Source organism: Octopus sinensis, unplaced genomic scaffold, assembly GCF_006345805.1.
Source record: "Octopus sinensis unplaced genomic scaffold, ASM634580v1 Contig16123, whole genome shotgun sequence".
In the NCBI taxonomy this organism is placed as follows: Eukaryota; Metazoa; Mollusca; class Cephalopoda; order Octopoda; family Octopodidae; genus Octopus; species Octopus sinensis.
This window is the reverse complement of record NW_021834164.1, coordinates 27,501-46,816: the sequence shown is the minus strand read 5'-3', so window position 1 is coordinate 46,816 and position 19,316 is coordinate 27,501. Positions and strand designations below refer to the sequence as shown.

The 19,316-nt window shown below is 35.5% G+C and overlaps 1 protein-coding gene across 3 annotated transcripts in view; it reads left to right on the top strand.

Annotated features, from left to right (window-relative positions):
- Window positions 1-4,876: 4,876 nt before the first annotated feature.
- The window catches only part of LOC115230672, a 14,622-nt gene continuing 182 nt past the window's right edge, over window positions 4,877-19,316 (top strand). The window contains exons 1-5 of one of the 3 annotated variants that reach the window (XM_029800809.2): window positions 4,877-5,025; window positions 10,098-10,240; window positions 13,801-13,851; window positions 18,450-18,521; window positions 19,034-19,316. The exon at window positions 19,034-19,316 is cut by the window's right edge and continues 182 nt beyond it. In XM_029800809.2, coding sequence (XP_029656669.1) covers window positions 10,117-10,240; window positions 13,801-13,851; window positions 18,450-18,521; window positions 19,034-19,233 — 447 coding nt within the window. In that variant the 5' untranslated portion in view covers window positions 4,877-5,025; window positions 10,098-10,116 and the 3' untranslated portion in view covers window positions 19,234-19,316. The remainder of the gene's footprint in view (window positions 5,026-10,097; window positions 10,241-13,800; window positions 13,852-18,449; window positions 18,522-19,033) is intronic. The other 2 variants (XM_036499761.1, XM_036499762.1) reach the window with 2 other exon arrangements.

Genomic DNA, 19,316 nt, shown 5'->3' with positions numbered 1-19,316 from the left:
GCGTAACTGGTACTTAATTTATCGACCCCGAAAGGATGAAAGGCAAAGTCGACCTCGGCGGAAATTTGAACTCAGAACGTAACGGCAGACAAAATACTGCTAAGCATTTCGCCCGGCGTGCTAACGATTCTGCCAGCTTGCCACCTTGGTTAGCAACATTACTCTGCTTATTACAGTTCGATTGGTTACAGTTAAACCCTGAATGCTGGAATGTGCTCTGTTGATCACAGTACATCTTGAGCTATAAATCTGTGGATCATTTCCCGGCTGGGTGGAGACACATTACATAAATAACAAATTGATTCTATAAAGAATAGTTAATTAATGAAAAATAACAAAAGAATCAATGAAAAATTGAGTTTGTACAATAAAACCTCCGGTATTGGTCTTTGGTTTGATCTCATCTGCTTTGTTACTATTAAGATTCACTCTATCAACAAGTGGCTACTTTATATAGTTTTGCAAATATCTTTATGACTTTCATAATTAATCAGTTTCACTTATCTATCTATCTATCTATCTATCTATCTATCTATCTATCTATCTATCTATCTATCTATCTATCGCTATATACACACACACACACTCACACAAATATATATATGCACACATATATATATACACTCACATATATATATACACACATATATACACACACACATATATATACACACACACACACATAAATATATATATACACGCATATATATATACACACACACACACACATATATATATACACATATATATATATATATATATATATATACACACATATATATATACACACAGACACATATACACACACACACACACATATATATATATATATACACACACACACATATATATATATACACACACACACATATATATATACACACAGACACATATACACACACACACACACATATATATATATATATACACACACACACATATATATATATACACACACACACATATATATATATACACACACACACATATATATATACACACACACATATATATATATATACACACACATACACATGCATATATACACACACACATACATATGACAAGAAATAATTTTTGCCGCTTTTTATAAAGATAAAGAGGGTTTATAAGGCTGCTGAAAGGAAGTGCTCAAGTGTAATTGAGACAGAGAGAGATAAAGAAACATCGATCAGAGAAGAAACATGAAATAAAACTTTATACATAACACCGTCTCTTATCAAACATTTGATCAGATCTAAATACTACCCTGGCCTTTAAACATATAAAAAGAATATGTATATAAAAAAAATACAGTAGGTAAAAAATATACATGCAAATAAAAATACAGATATATAGAATGGCTTATCAAGAAGGTTTATACAATTGACTAAGAATTCTAAAGTGTGTCGTGCGACTAAAAACCTAAATAAAATATCAATTGACTAAAAAGATTTTTTTATTCCCTAGCTAGCTAGCTAGTCGTGACTAGTCGATCCTACAACGACTTCCTAGAAAAGTAAATAAAACACAAAATAAATAATTTTTTGGATCTTTTCGGTTTGAACGGCAGTTTTTTGTAGCAGTGTCATATGAAATTGTCACCCATAATTATGACCCTAGTATCAATCTGTTGCATTTCAATCTGTTTTAGGGTTAGGGGTGGGTGGAAGGGTATCTTTTTGTTCAGAAATGTAAATAAATAGGCGCAAGAGTGGCTGTGTGGTAAGTAGCTTGCTTACTTACCACATGGTTCCGGGTTCAGTCCCATTGCGTGGCACCTTGGGCAAGTGTCTTCTACTATTGAGAAAAGTCTGTATGTTGTAGGATATTTCGACTTTAATTTCGAGAATTTCAGCAATTTTAACATTCCGTGCTGTATGAATATGTCCCTCGTTTAAGAACAGATTGAAGAAAAAAAGATACCCTTCCCCCACCCCTAACCCTAGCCATAACTCTAAACCTAACCCTAAAATAGATTGAAATGCAATAGATCGATACTAGGGTCATAATCATGGGTGACAATTTCATTTGACACCGCTAGAAAAAATCCCATTTTCCGTGGGGAGGGGATAGATAAACAGAGAGGGAGATAGATAGAGAGAGGGATAGAGAGATAGATAGATAGACAGATAGACAGATAGAGAGAGAGAGGGAGATAGAGAGAGGGGGAGATGGATAGAGAGAGAGGGAGATAGATAGCTAGAGAGAGACGGACTTGAATAGATAGAGAGAGGGGGGATAAATAGATAGAGAAAGAGAGAGAGAGGCAGTTAGATAGATAGAGAGAAGGGGAGATAGATAGATAGAGAGAGAGGGAGATAGACAGATAGAGAGAGGGAGATAGACAGAGGGGGAGATGGATAGAGACAGCGGGAGATAGATAGCTAGAGAGAGAGGGAGATAAATAGATAGAGAGAGGGGGAGATAGAGAGAGAGAAAGACAGATAGAAAGTTAACGAGATAGATAGAGAGGTAGATAGAGAGAAAGAAAGACAGATAGATAGAGAGACAGACAGATGGATAGAGAGAAAGATAGAGAGAGAAATAGTATGTAAATAGATAGAGAGACACAGATAGATAGATAGATAGATAGATAGATAGATAGATAGATAGATAGATAGATAGATAGACAGATATAGACAGAGAGACAGACAGATAGATAGATAGATAGATAGATAGAAAGAGAGAGACAGATAGATAGAGAGAGAGACAGATAGGTAGAGAGAGAGAGAGAGAGAGAGAAATAGTATGTAAATAGATAGAGAGAGAGACACAGATAGATAGATAGTTAGAGAGAGACAGATAGATAGAGAGAGAGAGATAGAGAGAGAGGCAGATATATGAATATATAGAGACAGATATAGATAGGTAGGCAGAGAGGTAGGCAGAGAGGCAGGCAGAGAGACATTTAAAAGCATGGATGTCAGTGTATATACAAATTAATCTACGTTCGTGATTTCATCAATTTGTCTGTTTATGTCTGGGTAACGAATCTCTATGTTGCATTGTAACAGTAACAATAATATATAAACATGCATCTATCCACCTATCCATACACAGATACGTAAGCTCTATCTTATGACAAGATATAAGACAAGAAAAATCTTTACCTTACCGAAAGACAGAATATTTCCAGGTGTAGGACTCCCAAAAGCCATTTCAGTCTGGCTCTGGTTCGCGCGGATGAATAAATTGTATTCAGTTCTTAAGAATATATTTAATGTTAAGCAGGAGGTCATTCAGGGCAGCCAATAAAGCGACTCATTGTATTTTCTCTTTGTTGGTTGCCTTTCATTCTTATCTCTCAATATTCTGTCGCCCTTTCACTCACACGAATTTCTGAAATTAAAGCTGTGACCTAGTTTTACCCTAATTGTCCAAAGAGCTATGTGTATATGTAGGGGTGTGACAGAGAGAGAGGAAGAGAGAAAAGGTGGGCAACACCTACGCATGTTGATTGTATATTATTAACCCATTGAAATCGTTTTGGATTTCGTGAGCAATAAAAGCCGAACACATTTTGTTGTTAAAGGCGCGTTGCGGTTTTATTGGCCAACGTCTATGCATTGTAGTAACATGAACATACACACACACACACACACACACACAGACAACACAATTCACACACAGACATACTTATGTATGATGTATATATAGATACGTGTGTGTGTGTGTGTGTGTATTATACATGCATGGCAGAAACGTTAGCAGTCCGGGCGAAATGCGTAGCCGTATTTCGTCTGTCGTTACGTTGTGAGTTCAAATTCCGCCGAGGTCGACTTTGCCTTTCATCCTTTTGGGGTCGATAAATAAAGTACCAGTTACGCACTGGGGTCGATGTAATCGACTTAGTCCCTTTGTCTGTCCTTGTTTGTCCCCTTGTGGGCAATAAAGAAATATATATGTATATATATGTGTGTGTGTGTGTGTGTGTATTTAATAATATAAGGGTAAATAATTGTTAATTTTAAAAAACCAACATTTATTCCCGGGTAGATTTCGGTATGTAAATATAACTATTATCGGTAGGAACTTTTTTTAAAAATTATATATATATAAAAGAGCAAGCAACAGGTTGCTTAGCCACATACCGAAAAAATTAGAAATAGCTGTCAAAGACCGTTTATTTCTATTTTATACAAATATAACTCCACATATAACTCCATATACATGTATGTGGAGTTATATTTGTATAAAATAGAAATAAACTGTCTTTGACTGCTATTTCTTTACCTAGAAATATTTGAAGTATATTCACAAGAAGAGAATCTTTATATGTTTTTAAAGAATCTCAAAAATAGTTGATAAATTTGAAAGAAAGAAAACGTTTGGGATTTTTATATTTCAAGGAAATTCAAAATTTGTGAATCAATTTTTCCTGAAATAAAAAATATAAACCTTGTCTTCTTCATATACTTTAATTTGATCTATACAATAAATCTCTGCCTTCAGCTAAAAGGTTTTATATATATATATATATATATATATATATATATATTATATATATATATATATATATATATATTATATATATATATATATATATATATATATATATATATATATATATGTATGGGGGCGTGTAAGGAAAATATAAGATAGAGAATTCTAAAATAATTTTCAGCCTTTGAGACTGTAGGCGTAGGAGTGGCTGAGTGGTAAGTAGCTTGCTTACCAACCACCTGGTTCCGAGATCAGTCCCACTGTGTGGCAGCTTGGGCAAGTGTTTTCTCGGGCCAAACATGTACATATTTACGACGGGGCTTCCTTCAGTCTCCGTCTACGAGATCCACTCACAAGGCTTCGGTCGCCCGAGGCTACAGTAGAAGTCACTCGCCCAAGGTGCCACCCAGTGGGACTGAACCCGGAACCATGTGCATGGTACGCAAGCTACTTAATACACCGCTAACCCCGCCTATATTTCGAGAGTTATCTCCACTTACTTGCCATCTCCTATCCGACCTTTAATCTACTTCCGGCAACAGAAAATTTGAAATTAATTGGGACCCCGGGTACGTTGCTACCGTTCAAAACTAAACTGAGGTAAGGCATTTTAATTTCATTTGGGGCCATTTAACGCTTCAGTGAACATCCTTTCATCTTAAACTCTGTCTGTGTGTCTATAAATTAATGATACGATATTAATTATCGTAAATGTGCGTGATCCAATTAGGAAATTAATGATTTTGTTTTTCGTTATGAAACTTACAAGGGTGTGGCCGCTTTGTGGGGGACAGAGATGGAGGTAACACAGAGTAGGGTCTCTGTTAAGTCAGCCTGAAATGGTAGGGTTTTGTGTATATGTTTTAACAAGGGTAGATTTCTGCGCTGTGGAAACTGGATACCATTTAATTAAGAAGAGTGGCCCTGGTGCGCGCCCTCGCGTACTCGCGCATCCGCGCTAGCTAGTCGTGACTAGTCGATCCTACAACGACTACTTAGCAAAGTAAATGAAACACAAAAACACAAAGTAAAGATCGACTAGCTAGCTCGGATGCGCTAGTACGCGATTGCGCGCACCGGGACCACTCTTCTTAGGTAGTACCCTATAAATTAATGTGTGTCTATAAATTAAATATGTGTGTGTAAAAGTGATAAAGTCAAGTTTCATGTATTTAGTGTCTGTAACTGTAACTCCCTCCCACTCCTTTTGCTGTTTTAGCTTTCTTTCTGACCTGTCCATAAATTATCTTTACAACTTCCACACTTCCGAACTTCAAATTGTAAACCCAGTGTTTATTTCAATGCCTCCGCTTCCTCCCTCTGTTATTTTTCTTTTAGCCTATGTTATTAAGTCTGCTATGCGTATGTATGCATGTATGTGTGTGTATAATATATACTAGCAGTCCCCTGGCCTTTGTCTCGGTGTGTAGTGTACACAAATGTATTCATAAAACATCTTTCGTAATGCTTATGTATTAAGATCTTAGTTAAAAATTACTAGTCGATACTCTTCACAAGAAAAAGTTCTACATTCCAACCTTAAGTAAACACACACACACACATAAATTTACAGTAAACAAAAGACGAAGACAGGTGAGGGCACAACAAGAAGGTGTATTAGTTTGACGCTCGGGAAAAAATGGGGAAGTCTTTGATGTTTAGAACCTACGCTCTTCGACAGAAAGGATTGAAAGGGGAAATGGAGTGGTCAATGCAACGATCACACGCTACTCACCTTCCTTCCAAGCACTGCCGTGGGCAGTAGAAGTAAGCTAGAACGTTTAAACTTAGTGCACATGCACAACAGTGTTCACAGGTCAATCTGTGCCAAGCGGATTTACTCTGCATGCTTTAGCTTTGTCACTATGACTACAGTCCTGATTCCTATTGATCAGACCACATATTCTGCGGCAACAAAATAATTAAAACCAACTTGAAAGAGTAGAAAATTTGGTGCAGTAAGAAGAGCAGATAAATAAGGCCATCAGAGCGAGAGAGGGAGCGGAGGTGTAGATATGCTTCTGTTGGTATTACAGAATTGCAAGATTAAATTCAGCAGATATGATGGGATTTGGTCTCTGCAACAGTGAAGATGGTACATTCGGATGTTCGACAGTGAAATTGCCAGCACAGAATTCTACAACAAGCCCCCAACTATATTCTTTGGAATCTTTATTAATCCGAGTTGTTGGGATTTCAAAAAGGGCTGACTGGAGTATGAGGCCCCATGTTTTGAACATACTTCCAAAATGACTCTCTATTCCCATTGGTTACCATTTGTTGTCTAAAATTTAAGTACTGCCCTTTTTAGTCACGTGCTTCATATGGATTGATGCTCTTTTGCATCCCCTTTTCAATGTAATCAGTATTCGCATTCAGCATCTCTTCGATCTTTCGTGGCGAAGTGGGCTGCTATAGTTTCCCATGGGGCTTTTTAACGAGTTTAATGGTTATTGATGCTTAGTATGTGACCCTCAATCAATTAAGGATGTGCTGACGGTTAGCATTGACATCTCCAGAATTGTAAACTTGAAACCAATGATGGCACTAAAAGACTCTGCAATAGGAGTTCCAGTCCGCATTGTTCCAGTACAAGCAAAAAGTTTGGGGGTTTTGGTGTCTTCTTTCTATCCTTTAGATATAGATTGAAATGATTGGCGCATGATTAGAGTCACCTAAATAGACCTTGGTAGTGAGGCTGATGACAATTTCATGAGTAAATAACATATCCAAAGTGTTGTTACGTCTTATGGAAGAGTTGATTAATTGGGGTCAGTTTGAATCCAACACAAGATCAAGGAAATCAATTTCCCTTCGGGATCCGTGAAAGTTTTCGAAGCCAAACTCTGGTAAAAGGAACTAACCAGTAAGAAATCATAGGTGGCTTTTCTTTCATAGATGCAGCTCCAACAATGTCAAAAACATGGTAGCTTGGTGGGTGGTCGCAAAAAATACCTCCTGTTACGACTGCTTTGAAACTTCACAAGGAATTTCTGAAAACCTTGAGTAAATAGAGACTACCACACCGCACCATGGTAATTAAATGATATTTGTGAAGCAAAATGTAGCTTGCCATGCTGAAAATACCATTGCAGTGTAAGGAATGCCTCAAGGTTTAACTGTTGTGAGATCAGAACTGATACTTTTCAAGTGACAGTTAAAACAAAGACGAACTTTATTGCATGAACTATGGACATTTATAAACAATAATTTGTATCTCGATTTAAGCCTATCATGATTCATAGAAGAGGATGTATTGTTCTTGTTTAGCTTCCTGTGGTTTTCCCATTGTTGCACATTGTTCAATATCCTCAGACCAAATCGCATCACTTTTCCACGTTGTGTAGAGTCTTGATACAAAGGAGCTACAATACATATCCTCAGGTGATATATAAGGATGAAACCAATATGCAATTTTATTTTCATATTTAGCATTATCAGAGGCTAAACCGTATGCACATACCTGAGAAGGAGGTTTAATCTAACTAGTCTGAGTTTTGATCCAATCAACGGAGGTAGGGGACATATTTTAGAGGAACACAGTTAAAGTGAACAAGTTGTTAGAAAATAGTTGTAGATCAATGAAAGCTTCAGCCATACGAATGAAGATTGCATCATGTCTGTCAGCTTCAGTGACTTTCTCAATGGGCCTGGATTCAGCTCTCACTAGGGGCAAGTTTGTATGCTGGGAATTCTGTTATGATCCTTCATTTTCTGTAAAGATTCTTGCGTTTAATATCCTTTAGAACAAATGTCCGAAATTTCCCCGTGCATGGTCAGATTTTGGTTGGCAAAAATCGTAGGAGAAGATACGTGAGTCAGGCACTGAAATGACCAATACGGTAGTTGGACCATTTCCTCCAGTCCTTCAATGATAGGACCATTATGTACCTTCTATTGGTCTGGGATCATCTTGAGGTTATTGCTACATTAATGCCAGATACAGATATAACGGTTACTGCATTCAACCCATCTATTTGAAATGTGTTCTCAAATTATGTACACATACACAAACACACACACTTTTATGTATTAAAGATGATTTTCAAGGCATGGTTCTATTTTAGAACTATGACTTGTTTTGTTACATAGTGTATCTATAAAGAAAGCCATGGCAATTGTGTTCTCTCTGCCTATCTATAAAATTTGAAATCAAATATCAAAGTATAGAACACTTGTTAAATATATTAGATGCAATAAAGTATTTGTTTATACACGTTTAACCCTTTCTTACTATATTTCTGACCAACATACACCCCTTATTATGTGTTTCAATTATTTCTAACGTAATCATAAATTTAGTCTGGTTTCATTAAACACTATAACTTTTTTATTATCAATATATTAATCGATTTTTGGAAGATAATTTAATGAAATATTCTCAACCAATTCTATACTATAATTTTTGTCACAAAGTGACTCTAATTGCAGGTAGATACAGTAAATTCAACAATAATAAAATTATTAAAATTTTGTTCAAACATCGCTATAGAAAATGGTTTTATTGCTAATATTCAATTGGGTATACAACAAAATTTTACGATAGAATTTGTTATTCTGGGTAACTTTCTGATACACTAATAATATTTACGGCAAAATAGTCTTAATTTCATTTAAGGTTATGGGAAACCACAAACTATCGTTTCTTTCGCTTGTTACGTTTAGCGTAACGGTTCGTTTTCGCCGTAATGATTTCAAATAGGCTCATTCGAAAAAGTAGAAAGAAATAGTCTAAGGCTTTACTCCTCTGGGAAAGTCTGTGTGGCTTGGTCCAGTTTCTTCAGAAAAATCATCGAAGAAACAGTTTTTTAAATTTTCACTCCATTCAGGTGCCAATCGTTTTCTTTATCGCTGTCGGAGCTCTCGAATTCACTGTTTTCACTTTCGGAAAATGAAACATCAGATTCATTATCAATACCATGTGCTTTTTTTTTTTTCAGTCATAGAGTTAGATTTATGAAGGTCTTCAGTAGAAAATCCTTCAAATTCTGACTCGCTGCTTGATATAATGAAATTCGTATCCATTTTTTGTCAGAATTACAAATTTTGAAAACACAAAGGAACAAATTTCGGAAAAAAATCTCTCAAATTCAGGGATTAAAATTACACTTCGATTATTGTACAAAACTGTAGTTGAACTGTTTACGAAGTATAATACGTGTTTTCACGAATGTACTAAAGAGATTCTCTGATATTCTCATTTAAATATGAATAGGTAAATTCGGGCGGTTTGGGTGGTTTGGTCCATAACCAAAATTTTTTCGGGCGGCTTTGGCGGTTTGGTAACGAAAGGGTTAAGAAAGTGTAATTACACAAATGAACTTGTGTTCATTCATGTGTTTATTCAGAAGAAATGGAGTCTATGCTAGAATTGAAGTATATTTCTTCAATATATGTATCCCATTGTGTTCTTGCGATTTTAGACATGTGTCAGAGTCAATCATATATTTATCAATATGTGTATAATTAAATATATACGCGTTTGCATGTGTGCTCTGTTCATACACACACAAATCTGTTTGAATGTAATTGTTAAAAGAAATCTCTTTCTAATGTAGTCTTACTCATCATTGTAATGTCTCGTAATATTCTCTATTCTGAACAGGTACACAATGTAATCCTTATTATAAATGAAAATTATTGTCGGGATGTGTTTGTATTTTGTTCCACAGATGTACATATTGTCAAGTGATGTATGCCTCTTCCGAATTCAAGCACTGTGAACATATAGCCCTATGTCGTGATTGTTATATCAGAATTAAGTGTGAATCATGCCCCACTTGTCAACAGCCAATAAGTGGTGTGAGAGAATTTGGTAAGAAAACTATTTGATAATCTGTCTGTTTGTCTCATTGACTTTATGATATATAATATGTATATATGGTATTTAATGTGCTTCAGAATTGTCGTGTAGACCCAGATCTGCCATAAACTGGCAGATTAATGTTGAAAGATGTTCCAAGTGTCATTTCTCTGTGATAGTGTATCTCTCACTACATCCACAAAACATTGTCTTTATCCAAATAGAAGACTTTTCACATTTCAAGAGGGTCCTGTCTGTAGCACAAGACTAATGAATCATGCTGCAACATAAGACTAATGAATGATACAGCAATATTACTAGTAACTCACTGAAATATCAGTACATCCGTTTTTATATCAGTAAACACCAATTTCTAACAATTGATTGTGAGTCATCAAAGTTGATTAATGATTTATCAGTATCTAGGGAAGATGATGATTAAAGACAAAGATATTCCCAAGAACATCATTTCAAGCTTTGCTGAAGTAAGATATTTAATCATAAAATCTCAGCTGAGAGTTTGAGAACCAACATTAGAAAGTCTGACGGTTAAATCAGTTGTTCTGTGTAGGTGTAAATACTGGCAACTTGTAAAAAATGACATGGATATTTATAAAGTTGTTCTCCGGAAATGCATAATGGTTTATCATCTTATAAAAGATCTCAAATAATTGCTTGATATGAGATATCATCTCTTGCGTTATATACAATGAAGGTCTCAGCTTTGAATATATACTCTAGAAAGTAAATAAAACAAAATTGAATATTAACTCTGTATTGGAATATTGATCATTAAATTACTTTTATCGAATGGCTATTTTGTTCTGTCTTGTAAGGGTGATAATACCCAATTCTGCTGCTGGAACTTCGATTCAGCTTTTGAAATATCAGATTCGAACACAACTTCTCATTTAATTTTCCATTGATATCACTGTTAATCTCTCCGTTTTCTCTTTCGTTTCTTATATCTGTGCCAGATCTATGACATGGCGTCGTTCTCTCACCTCTAGACTTCCCAAACCAACATTTTCCTATCTTCTGCTTGATTCTAATGTCAACCAAGCTGGTCATCGAAGTTGGTCATTGTTAGATTATGTAGGATGTCTTAATAGGCAGCGGAGATTTAAGATTAGAGATTTAAGAGTTAAGAAGGTTAGAAGGTTATTTTGTTATGCACCTAAATATTGACCTATTAAATGGTAACACCGTTGAATCTGTCTTCCAAAACCATAATGGTCACCGGTTGTTCATTTATGATAGGAATGGCTCACAATAATATAGATTATTAAGATTTTTCTATAAAGTATAAAACTTGAAAACACATATCTCAGGGAGTCCAAATTTTAAAGAGAAAGAAGCCAAGATGATGGCAGGGGCAGTTAGTGAGTATAAGTTAAAAGTACCTTATAGATTTCTATAAATTAACAGTACCTTATCACCGTTATTACTGTGACCGACCAGGCTATCAGATGTTGCTACACATCGCTGGCTACACTGCACTTCGCATTATTTTAGCCTTCAAATGATGCCACCTCGCTGGCTAAGCGAGCAGGCCAACAGAAGAAAGAGTGAGAGAATGTTGTGGAGAAAGTGAACAGCAGGGATCGCTACAACCCCCCGGCCGGATCCTCGTGGAACTTTAGGAGTTTTCACTCAATAAACACCCACAACGTCCGGTCTGGGAATCGAAACGCGATCCTACAACCGCGAGTCCACTGCCCTAACCACTGAGCCGTTGTGCCTCCACAACAGTACTTTATAGATTTCTATAACATTTATCTTCGCCTGAGTGATTTTGCTTGACAGGCTGATCGAGAACAAGTTCCGTTCTTAATTTCTATTTGTAAGATTAGGTCTAAAATGATTCTATTAAATATTCCACTGAAATTTCCTTTAATCGATGTTAACGTGGTTTGTAAAATGGATAAATAAGCAGACACAATAGAGTTAATGATGTCCTTTAGGACAGAGAAATAAAATATTTTGTTGTTTATTTGTAAACAGGTGAGTTAACGAGAAAGTTTTTGTTTCTTTTACTACTAAGGTCTTTCCTAAGTTTTCTGATAGGTTATTGTTGTTGTTGTTGTTATGTAGCCAGATGTCTGTCATGATAGGTTGTTTAGGTACGTACCCTGAATGTCTCAGGTCAGAACAACTTTGTTATAAATTAAAGAAATTAAAAATCAAATCTCTAAGATTATAAGTATAATGATCATTAATGTTGATTAAATATTAAATTTAGTATTGAACGGTGAACATCTGTTTTCATTTAAACAAAATATTGGTGTTGACATAAAATATAAGATAGGAATTAAATATGAGTTCCCTGTGTGACTTGATCTCACAAATCCTGTTTGTAACTATATATAATATACACTTATTACATTGTTTGAACAACTTTACTATCCATATAGTCATTCTTTTCTCACACTTGTTAGATTTTAGATGATATTAATGCTAAAAGAGGCACAGTTTTCTGAGTGTTTCACCCTTTGGTCTTGATTGTTGCATTCAAATTATTTAATGAATGATAGTCATTGTTATTTGACCAGGAAATAAATTATTCATTAGTATTTGGCAGTGGACTTGGTTATATCTTTCTTCGTTTGCTGAGACACAATCATATTCATAGTAATGAAGGTTATACGTTCTGTACTCAGATTATATACAATCTATATTGATATCTGGTATTGCACCGTCAAGCACAGTACTACTGTATCACATATATACCCAATTATCATGATAATTAATAAGCTATAATTCATTAACTCTCTTACATTTGTATGTCTGAAATGTAAACTTATTTTGTCATAGGAACATCCTGTACCCTCACTTAACATTTTACACCTTGTTAGAGATCATGGTGGAGAAAGAGTGTATGGTTTCAAGGTTGCTGGGGATGTTTTTTAGGGGACAGATTGTGTTCAGGGTGGAAGGTATGCACAGAAAGGACATGCCATGATGGCCTCGATGTTACTTAGCCAGTTGGGTCTTTTCAAGCACAGAAAATTGCTGATTGTCTCAGTCGTTTTTGTTATCTTCCCGTGTGAAGCTCAGCATCTGAACATCATTTCTTACCACTTTGTCCCATGTCTTCCTCAGTCTTCCTCTTCCACAGCTTCTCTCCACATTTAGAGATCCGCATCTCTTTATGCTGATCACCCCATCCATATGCATCACATAACCATACTATGAAAGATCTCTCTGTTGAACTCTACATCGGATGACTCTTATACCCAGATTTTCTCTTAAGACATTTCCACTGTGACTTACCTGAACACTGATGTTGTACATCCAGTGGAGCATGCTGGCTTCATTTATCTCCAACCCTTTGCATGTCTTCAATCTTCACAGCCTATCTTTCATTATTGTGTTGTACATCTGTCTGTACACAGGTTTCATACAATCTGCTTTCCACTCTTAGGGAGAAGCCCTTCATTACCTACAGAGTGGGGGCATTTGGGACAGTTAATCTTGACTATTGGTTATAAGAATATTTCACAATTATAAAATATCGATGTTCATTAAAGAAATTTTACTATAAAGTATAATCTTGGAAATATTTATTTCAGCAAGGCCAATATTTGAAGACAAAGAGGTCCAGACAGTGGAAGAGCCACGTGGTGAGTATAGAATGACATTACATAATTGATTTCTATAAATTTTAGCTTTTACTGAGCTATTTTGGTCAATAGAATGACCGAGAACAGGTTCCACTGCTACATTTCATTTGAATGCTTAGCTATAAAGAAATTCTGTTCTTCTACAACAACATGAATATCCAATAAATGTACTTTATGCAAACATCTGTTACTCATTCACTCGCAGAAAGAAAGATACAAAAATTAAATATAAACCCTGAAACCGTTCTCTCCCGTTAAGGAGAATATTCGCCCTGTTTGTCATCTCATTGTACTCATTCATTCTCTCTCTCTCACTCATGCTCTTTCTCTCCGTCTTTTCAAGAAAGATGCTGGTTAATAGTTTCAATACAATAAATGATATCATCCTCATCCTTTCTCATCTGCTCTCCATGCTCCCATACACTAGGTGGGTCATCACTGTCCAAGTCAGTTGTATCTGAAATTACTGCCAACCGTCATTTGTTGAGGAAAACATCTCACTTAAACATTGCAGCTTTTCTAAGGTGGTAGACCCTTTCTAACCCCAACCACTTTATAAAGGGTCCTGGGTATATTTTATTGTCGTACAAGCATTAGAAATGATCATCAATTTCTCAACAATATGAAACATTCCTTTCAAACTTGTGGTGTCATCTTTCCTAGTTTCCACCAACCACTTCCTAGTGTGTTCTGGGAGCATTTAATTATAGCACAAATAGTAATGAAGTTGTGTTACATTCTATATAATTAGACGGTCCTCACTATTCTATGATGTTTTGGTTCACTGAAGCTGATGACATTTTCAGGAGGTGAGAAGGGACTCTGGTGACAAAAGAATCAGGATGCGAGGAGAGAAATTTGCAATACCCCCTCTCTCGGCTGTGGGGTCTTTGTCTTACATGTCTTTTGGCTAAATATGCCAGTACTTGCGCTTTATAAAAAGGGGCCACGTACACTCTGTGAGGTGGTTGGCATCAATAAGAGCATCCTACAGTAGAAAACCATGCAAAAGAAACCATCTGGGGCCTGGTGCAGTTGTCTGGCTTGTCAGATCCTGTCAAGATTTCCAACCCATTCCAGCATGGAAAACAAACTTTGAATGTTGATGATGATGATGACGATGATGCTGTCTTCCAGTAACTCATCATAATTCTTTGTCTTCGATTGTTACAGTAGTTTCCTGTCTGGTATAACATATTAGCTCAGTATAATAATATTGATTGAGAAAACCGGTTCAGTGATTTTGATAACATTCATATTGAACAGAGAACATATGTTCACATTTGAACAAGACATTGATGCTAGCATATGCAATACATGGAAAGGAATGAACGTATGAGATTCCAGTGTGACTTGAACTCACAACTCTTTTCTAACTATATATATATATAATTATCGCTTGTTACGATGTTTGAATAACATTTACTGTCCATATAGACATCGTTATACTGACAATTGTTGGCTTTGAGATGATTTCAATTGTAAGAGAGTCACTGTTTTCAGTCTTCCACATTTTGGTTTTACTTCCGACTTGATTGTTCTGTTGAAATTAGATCATGCAACCTGGTCATTGTTATCTGACCAAGAAAAGAATTCATCATTAGTATTCGGTACTGGAAATGGTTACATTTTTCTATGGTTTCTCATGGAACTACCATAATATCAACTGTGCTGAGACACAACCATATTAATTGTAACAAATGTCACATGTTCTTCACACAGATTTTATACAATCTATATTGATAGTTAGTGTTTATATGCTGCATTAACATGATAATTAATCAGCTATCATTCATTAACTCTCTTAAACTTGTCTGTCTGAAAGTTTCATAGCATTATCTTGTACCCTCATCTGATATTTTACGCCTTCTTACCCTCAAAGTAAACATAACTTTTACATGGGTACACAACCACATCCCTACGAACTAGTTTTTACAGCTGTATGCCCTTCCCACAATAATAAAGTGTTGATTATCAATAACTATAATGAAATTATACTATAAAACGTAAAACTTGAAAATATTCATTTCAAAGACTCCAACTTCTGTGAAGGATGCCTTAACAACATCACAGCTAGTTGGTGAGTAGCAAATAACAGTACCTCATGGATTTCTATAAATTTAACCTTCACCTGAGCATTTGTAGTTTATCAGAATGACTGAGGACAAGATCCATTCCTAATTTACATCTGAAATATTAGCTGTATAATAATTCTATTAGATATTTTGATAACAATGGAATATCACAAAATAGTCAACAGGGTTGGCATGGTTCGGAAAATGGATAATTTAGAAGACAATAGAATTAATACTGTATTTTGAAATGGAGGACTAAAATATGTAGTTACTAAGTTTACTGATAGGTTATTGCTGTTGTTGCTATTTAGGCAAATATCTCTCATAATGTGACAGATTTACAATGAAATGTGTTCCTTATGTGAACACCCTGCCTTTTTGTTTTCACTGATAATAAATTTATCATTACATCCCCTAAACATTGTCTTTATCCATGTAAAAGTATTAGGTTTGATGTTGAGACAACCGTCCTCTCTCTCTCTCTCCAAGATAGACACTGATGACCCTCATCCTTTATCATCTGATGTCTATGCTCCGATCGATTGGATGGATGATTCCTATCCATGTCAGTTCTTATTAACAAATACTGTCCGCCTTGATTGGATGAGGAACACATTCCGGCTTTTCTATGGTGATGTGCCTTTCCTAACATCAACCGCTTTAAAAAGTCCTTGGGCACAATTTTGCTCCAAAAGCACTAGAAAAATGATCATGTTGTCAACAAAATTAAACGTTCCTCTTTAACTTCTACAAGGAAATTCTGTTTGCAGATACTGAGAACAAAGCTAAAATACAATAAAGATGAACTGGATGGATATATGCAGGAGATCCAAAGCAAAAGCAATGATTCCCATTCATAGACAGTTTGAAATGTCCATTGAAACCAGCAATCAAATACCGATTGATTAGTTCAGACTAATTTCAACCTTGAATATAAATGACAAGATTTACAAGGTTGTATTCACAAAGAGATCAACTGTAAATCTACAGAATAATGAATATGGGACTAAAAGTATCTTGAAGACTGGAATCCTCTGGCATTCCTGGCTGTGTGGAACATGTGTCTTAAATCTAGGATGTGATACAAGACGGAAAGAAGAATAAAAGGGATTGAATGTTGTGTGATTTGATCTGGTTTATGGTTCTCTAGCAAACAAATTGTTGATGGAAGCAGTGGACCTGTTTTATATATGAGAAAAGATTAAGGATCTGATGAGGAGCTGCTATAACAATTTCAATATGCAGTTCATGAGGAAAACTTTCACGGCAGACTGGTATCATTTTGAAACGGGAATTGCTGTAGTTTCTACAAAATCAGTCATTTGGTTTGTGATTGTTATGGAGATGTTACTTAAATCAACAGATTGATAAGAAATGGCTCAAAGGAAAACACTCCAGAAGACATTAATGGATTACATAACAATAGTAACAACAAATAAAAGGATATGCAAATAGTTCTGGATTAACTGGGTAGACTGAGGAACTTGGTGAAGAATGTGCTTCAATGCAAATGGGTAATGAAGCCCGTCATTTGTGAAAGGTCAGCAGAAACAAGTGAAGGTCAAAATAGCAGGAGAAACCCTGATGAAGTTTAAAGGGAAACTTGAAAAACTATTACGACGATGGTAAACTACCTAATTTTGCAATAATAGTAAAGGCATTGAGATCACGTCACAGAACGAAGATGGGTTAAAAGAAATAAATATGCCAAACATTCTGGAAAATAAAAGATTTGGAGCTCGCACTTTGTATTCCCGTCTTTCTTATATATTTTTGAGTATCAGTCCTTTTGTACCATTTCAGATGTCTTCACTGCAATAATGTGTAGATGTCCAGTTGTATGTAGTTAATGGGATTTTGTACAAGTGTACAGTGTTTTAGGACACCTGATATCACTTTTTGTTTCATCTGTGGAGAACTGATCATTGCTCACCTTTATTAAGGAGTCTTAAAATATTCCCTGCACCAGATAATGACCAGGTGATCTGGGATGTAGGATGATAAAATTCAAGATTTTCCAACAGCAAAGAGAACTGGTATTATGTTTATTTTACTTGAAGTGGTGTGTCATGCATTTGTGACGAGATCTTTGGAGACCACATTGGATGATATTGGACTTTAGCAGAAGATGAGGAGAATGGTGGTTAGTGAAGTCTAGAGTTCAGAGGACAGTCGCATGTCATAGATTTGGTAGAGATATATCAAAGGAGAGAGAGAACTATGAGAAGAAACAGTCTCATGAAATGATAATTAAATGAAATAATTGCAACATTTTTAGATTATGTAGGATGTCTCTGTTAAAAAGAAACAAAGTTTTGGAAAGTTAGTCTATTTTGTTGCGGGCCTAAATATTGAGCTATTACATGGTCCCACAATGGAAAGTATAAAAATACTGAGCAAAACCCTAGTGGTCACCAGCCAACCACTGTTGATAACAATGTCCCACAACAATAAACTACAGAATATTTATAGAGATAAATAAGTTTTACAATCAATTATATAACTTGGAAATATTTATTTCAGAGAGTCCAGTTCTGAAGGAGAGGGATCTTCTGAGAGTGGCTAAGAGGTTAGGACGTGATTGGTGGCAAGTGGGTGAGTATATTTGATTTCTATATATTTTACTTTCACCTCATCAATTTTATTTGTCAGAATGAATGAGAACAAGTTACATTCCTCATTTCCCATTGATAGGTTACCTGTATGACAATTTTATTTACGATATTCCTGATATTTCATAAAATATCCACTAAGGTTAGCATGGTTAGTAATAATGGATAAACTAGAAAATAGAAATGGCGTTTAATATTATCTTTTGGAAGAGGGAACTAAAATATATTGTTTAAGGGTAAACAGATGAGTGAATTTGTTTTACATTTTCTTTAGGTTCACTGTTAGGTTATTGCAATGAAGGACAAGTACCAAAGTTAACATCTAAAACAAAGCATCTTTCTTCAAACAGAAGACTTTGAGTTTGGTTCTTCTTGCAGCCATTATTTATTGGGTTATTGTGTTGGAAGCTGATAATTCCAATTTAGATTGTACACAGCGTTTTATATTATTGTCAATGTTGTTGCATTTATTTCTTATTGTTGTGTCTTTTGCAGCGATCTTTTCAGGAGTTGATACAACTGAACTGAAAATTGATGATGAGTCTATTGACACTGTAAAACAAGGCTACCTGATGCTTCATGAATGGTTCAGAAATTGCGACCCAGAAACACGGACACACGCAACATTAAGTGCAGCTCTTGAAGAAGCTGAATGTTTCACTGCGATGGAATGTCTGTCATTAGACGCAAAGTGAATTTCCATGTAACTGTTGTTTAGCTTCAGATTAACCTTGACCAAACAGAGTCTTTTGATCAAACGCATTCCAGCCAGGACCAT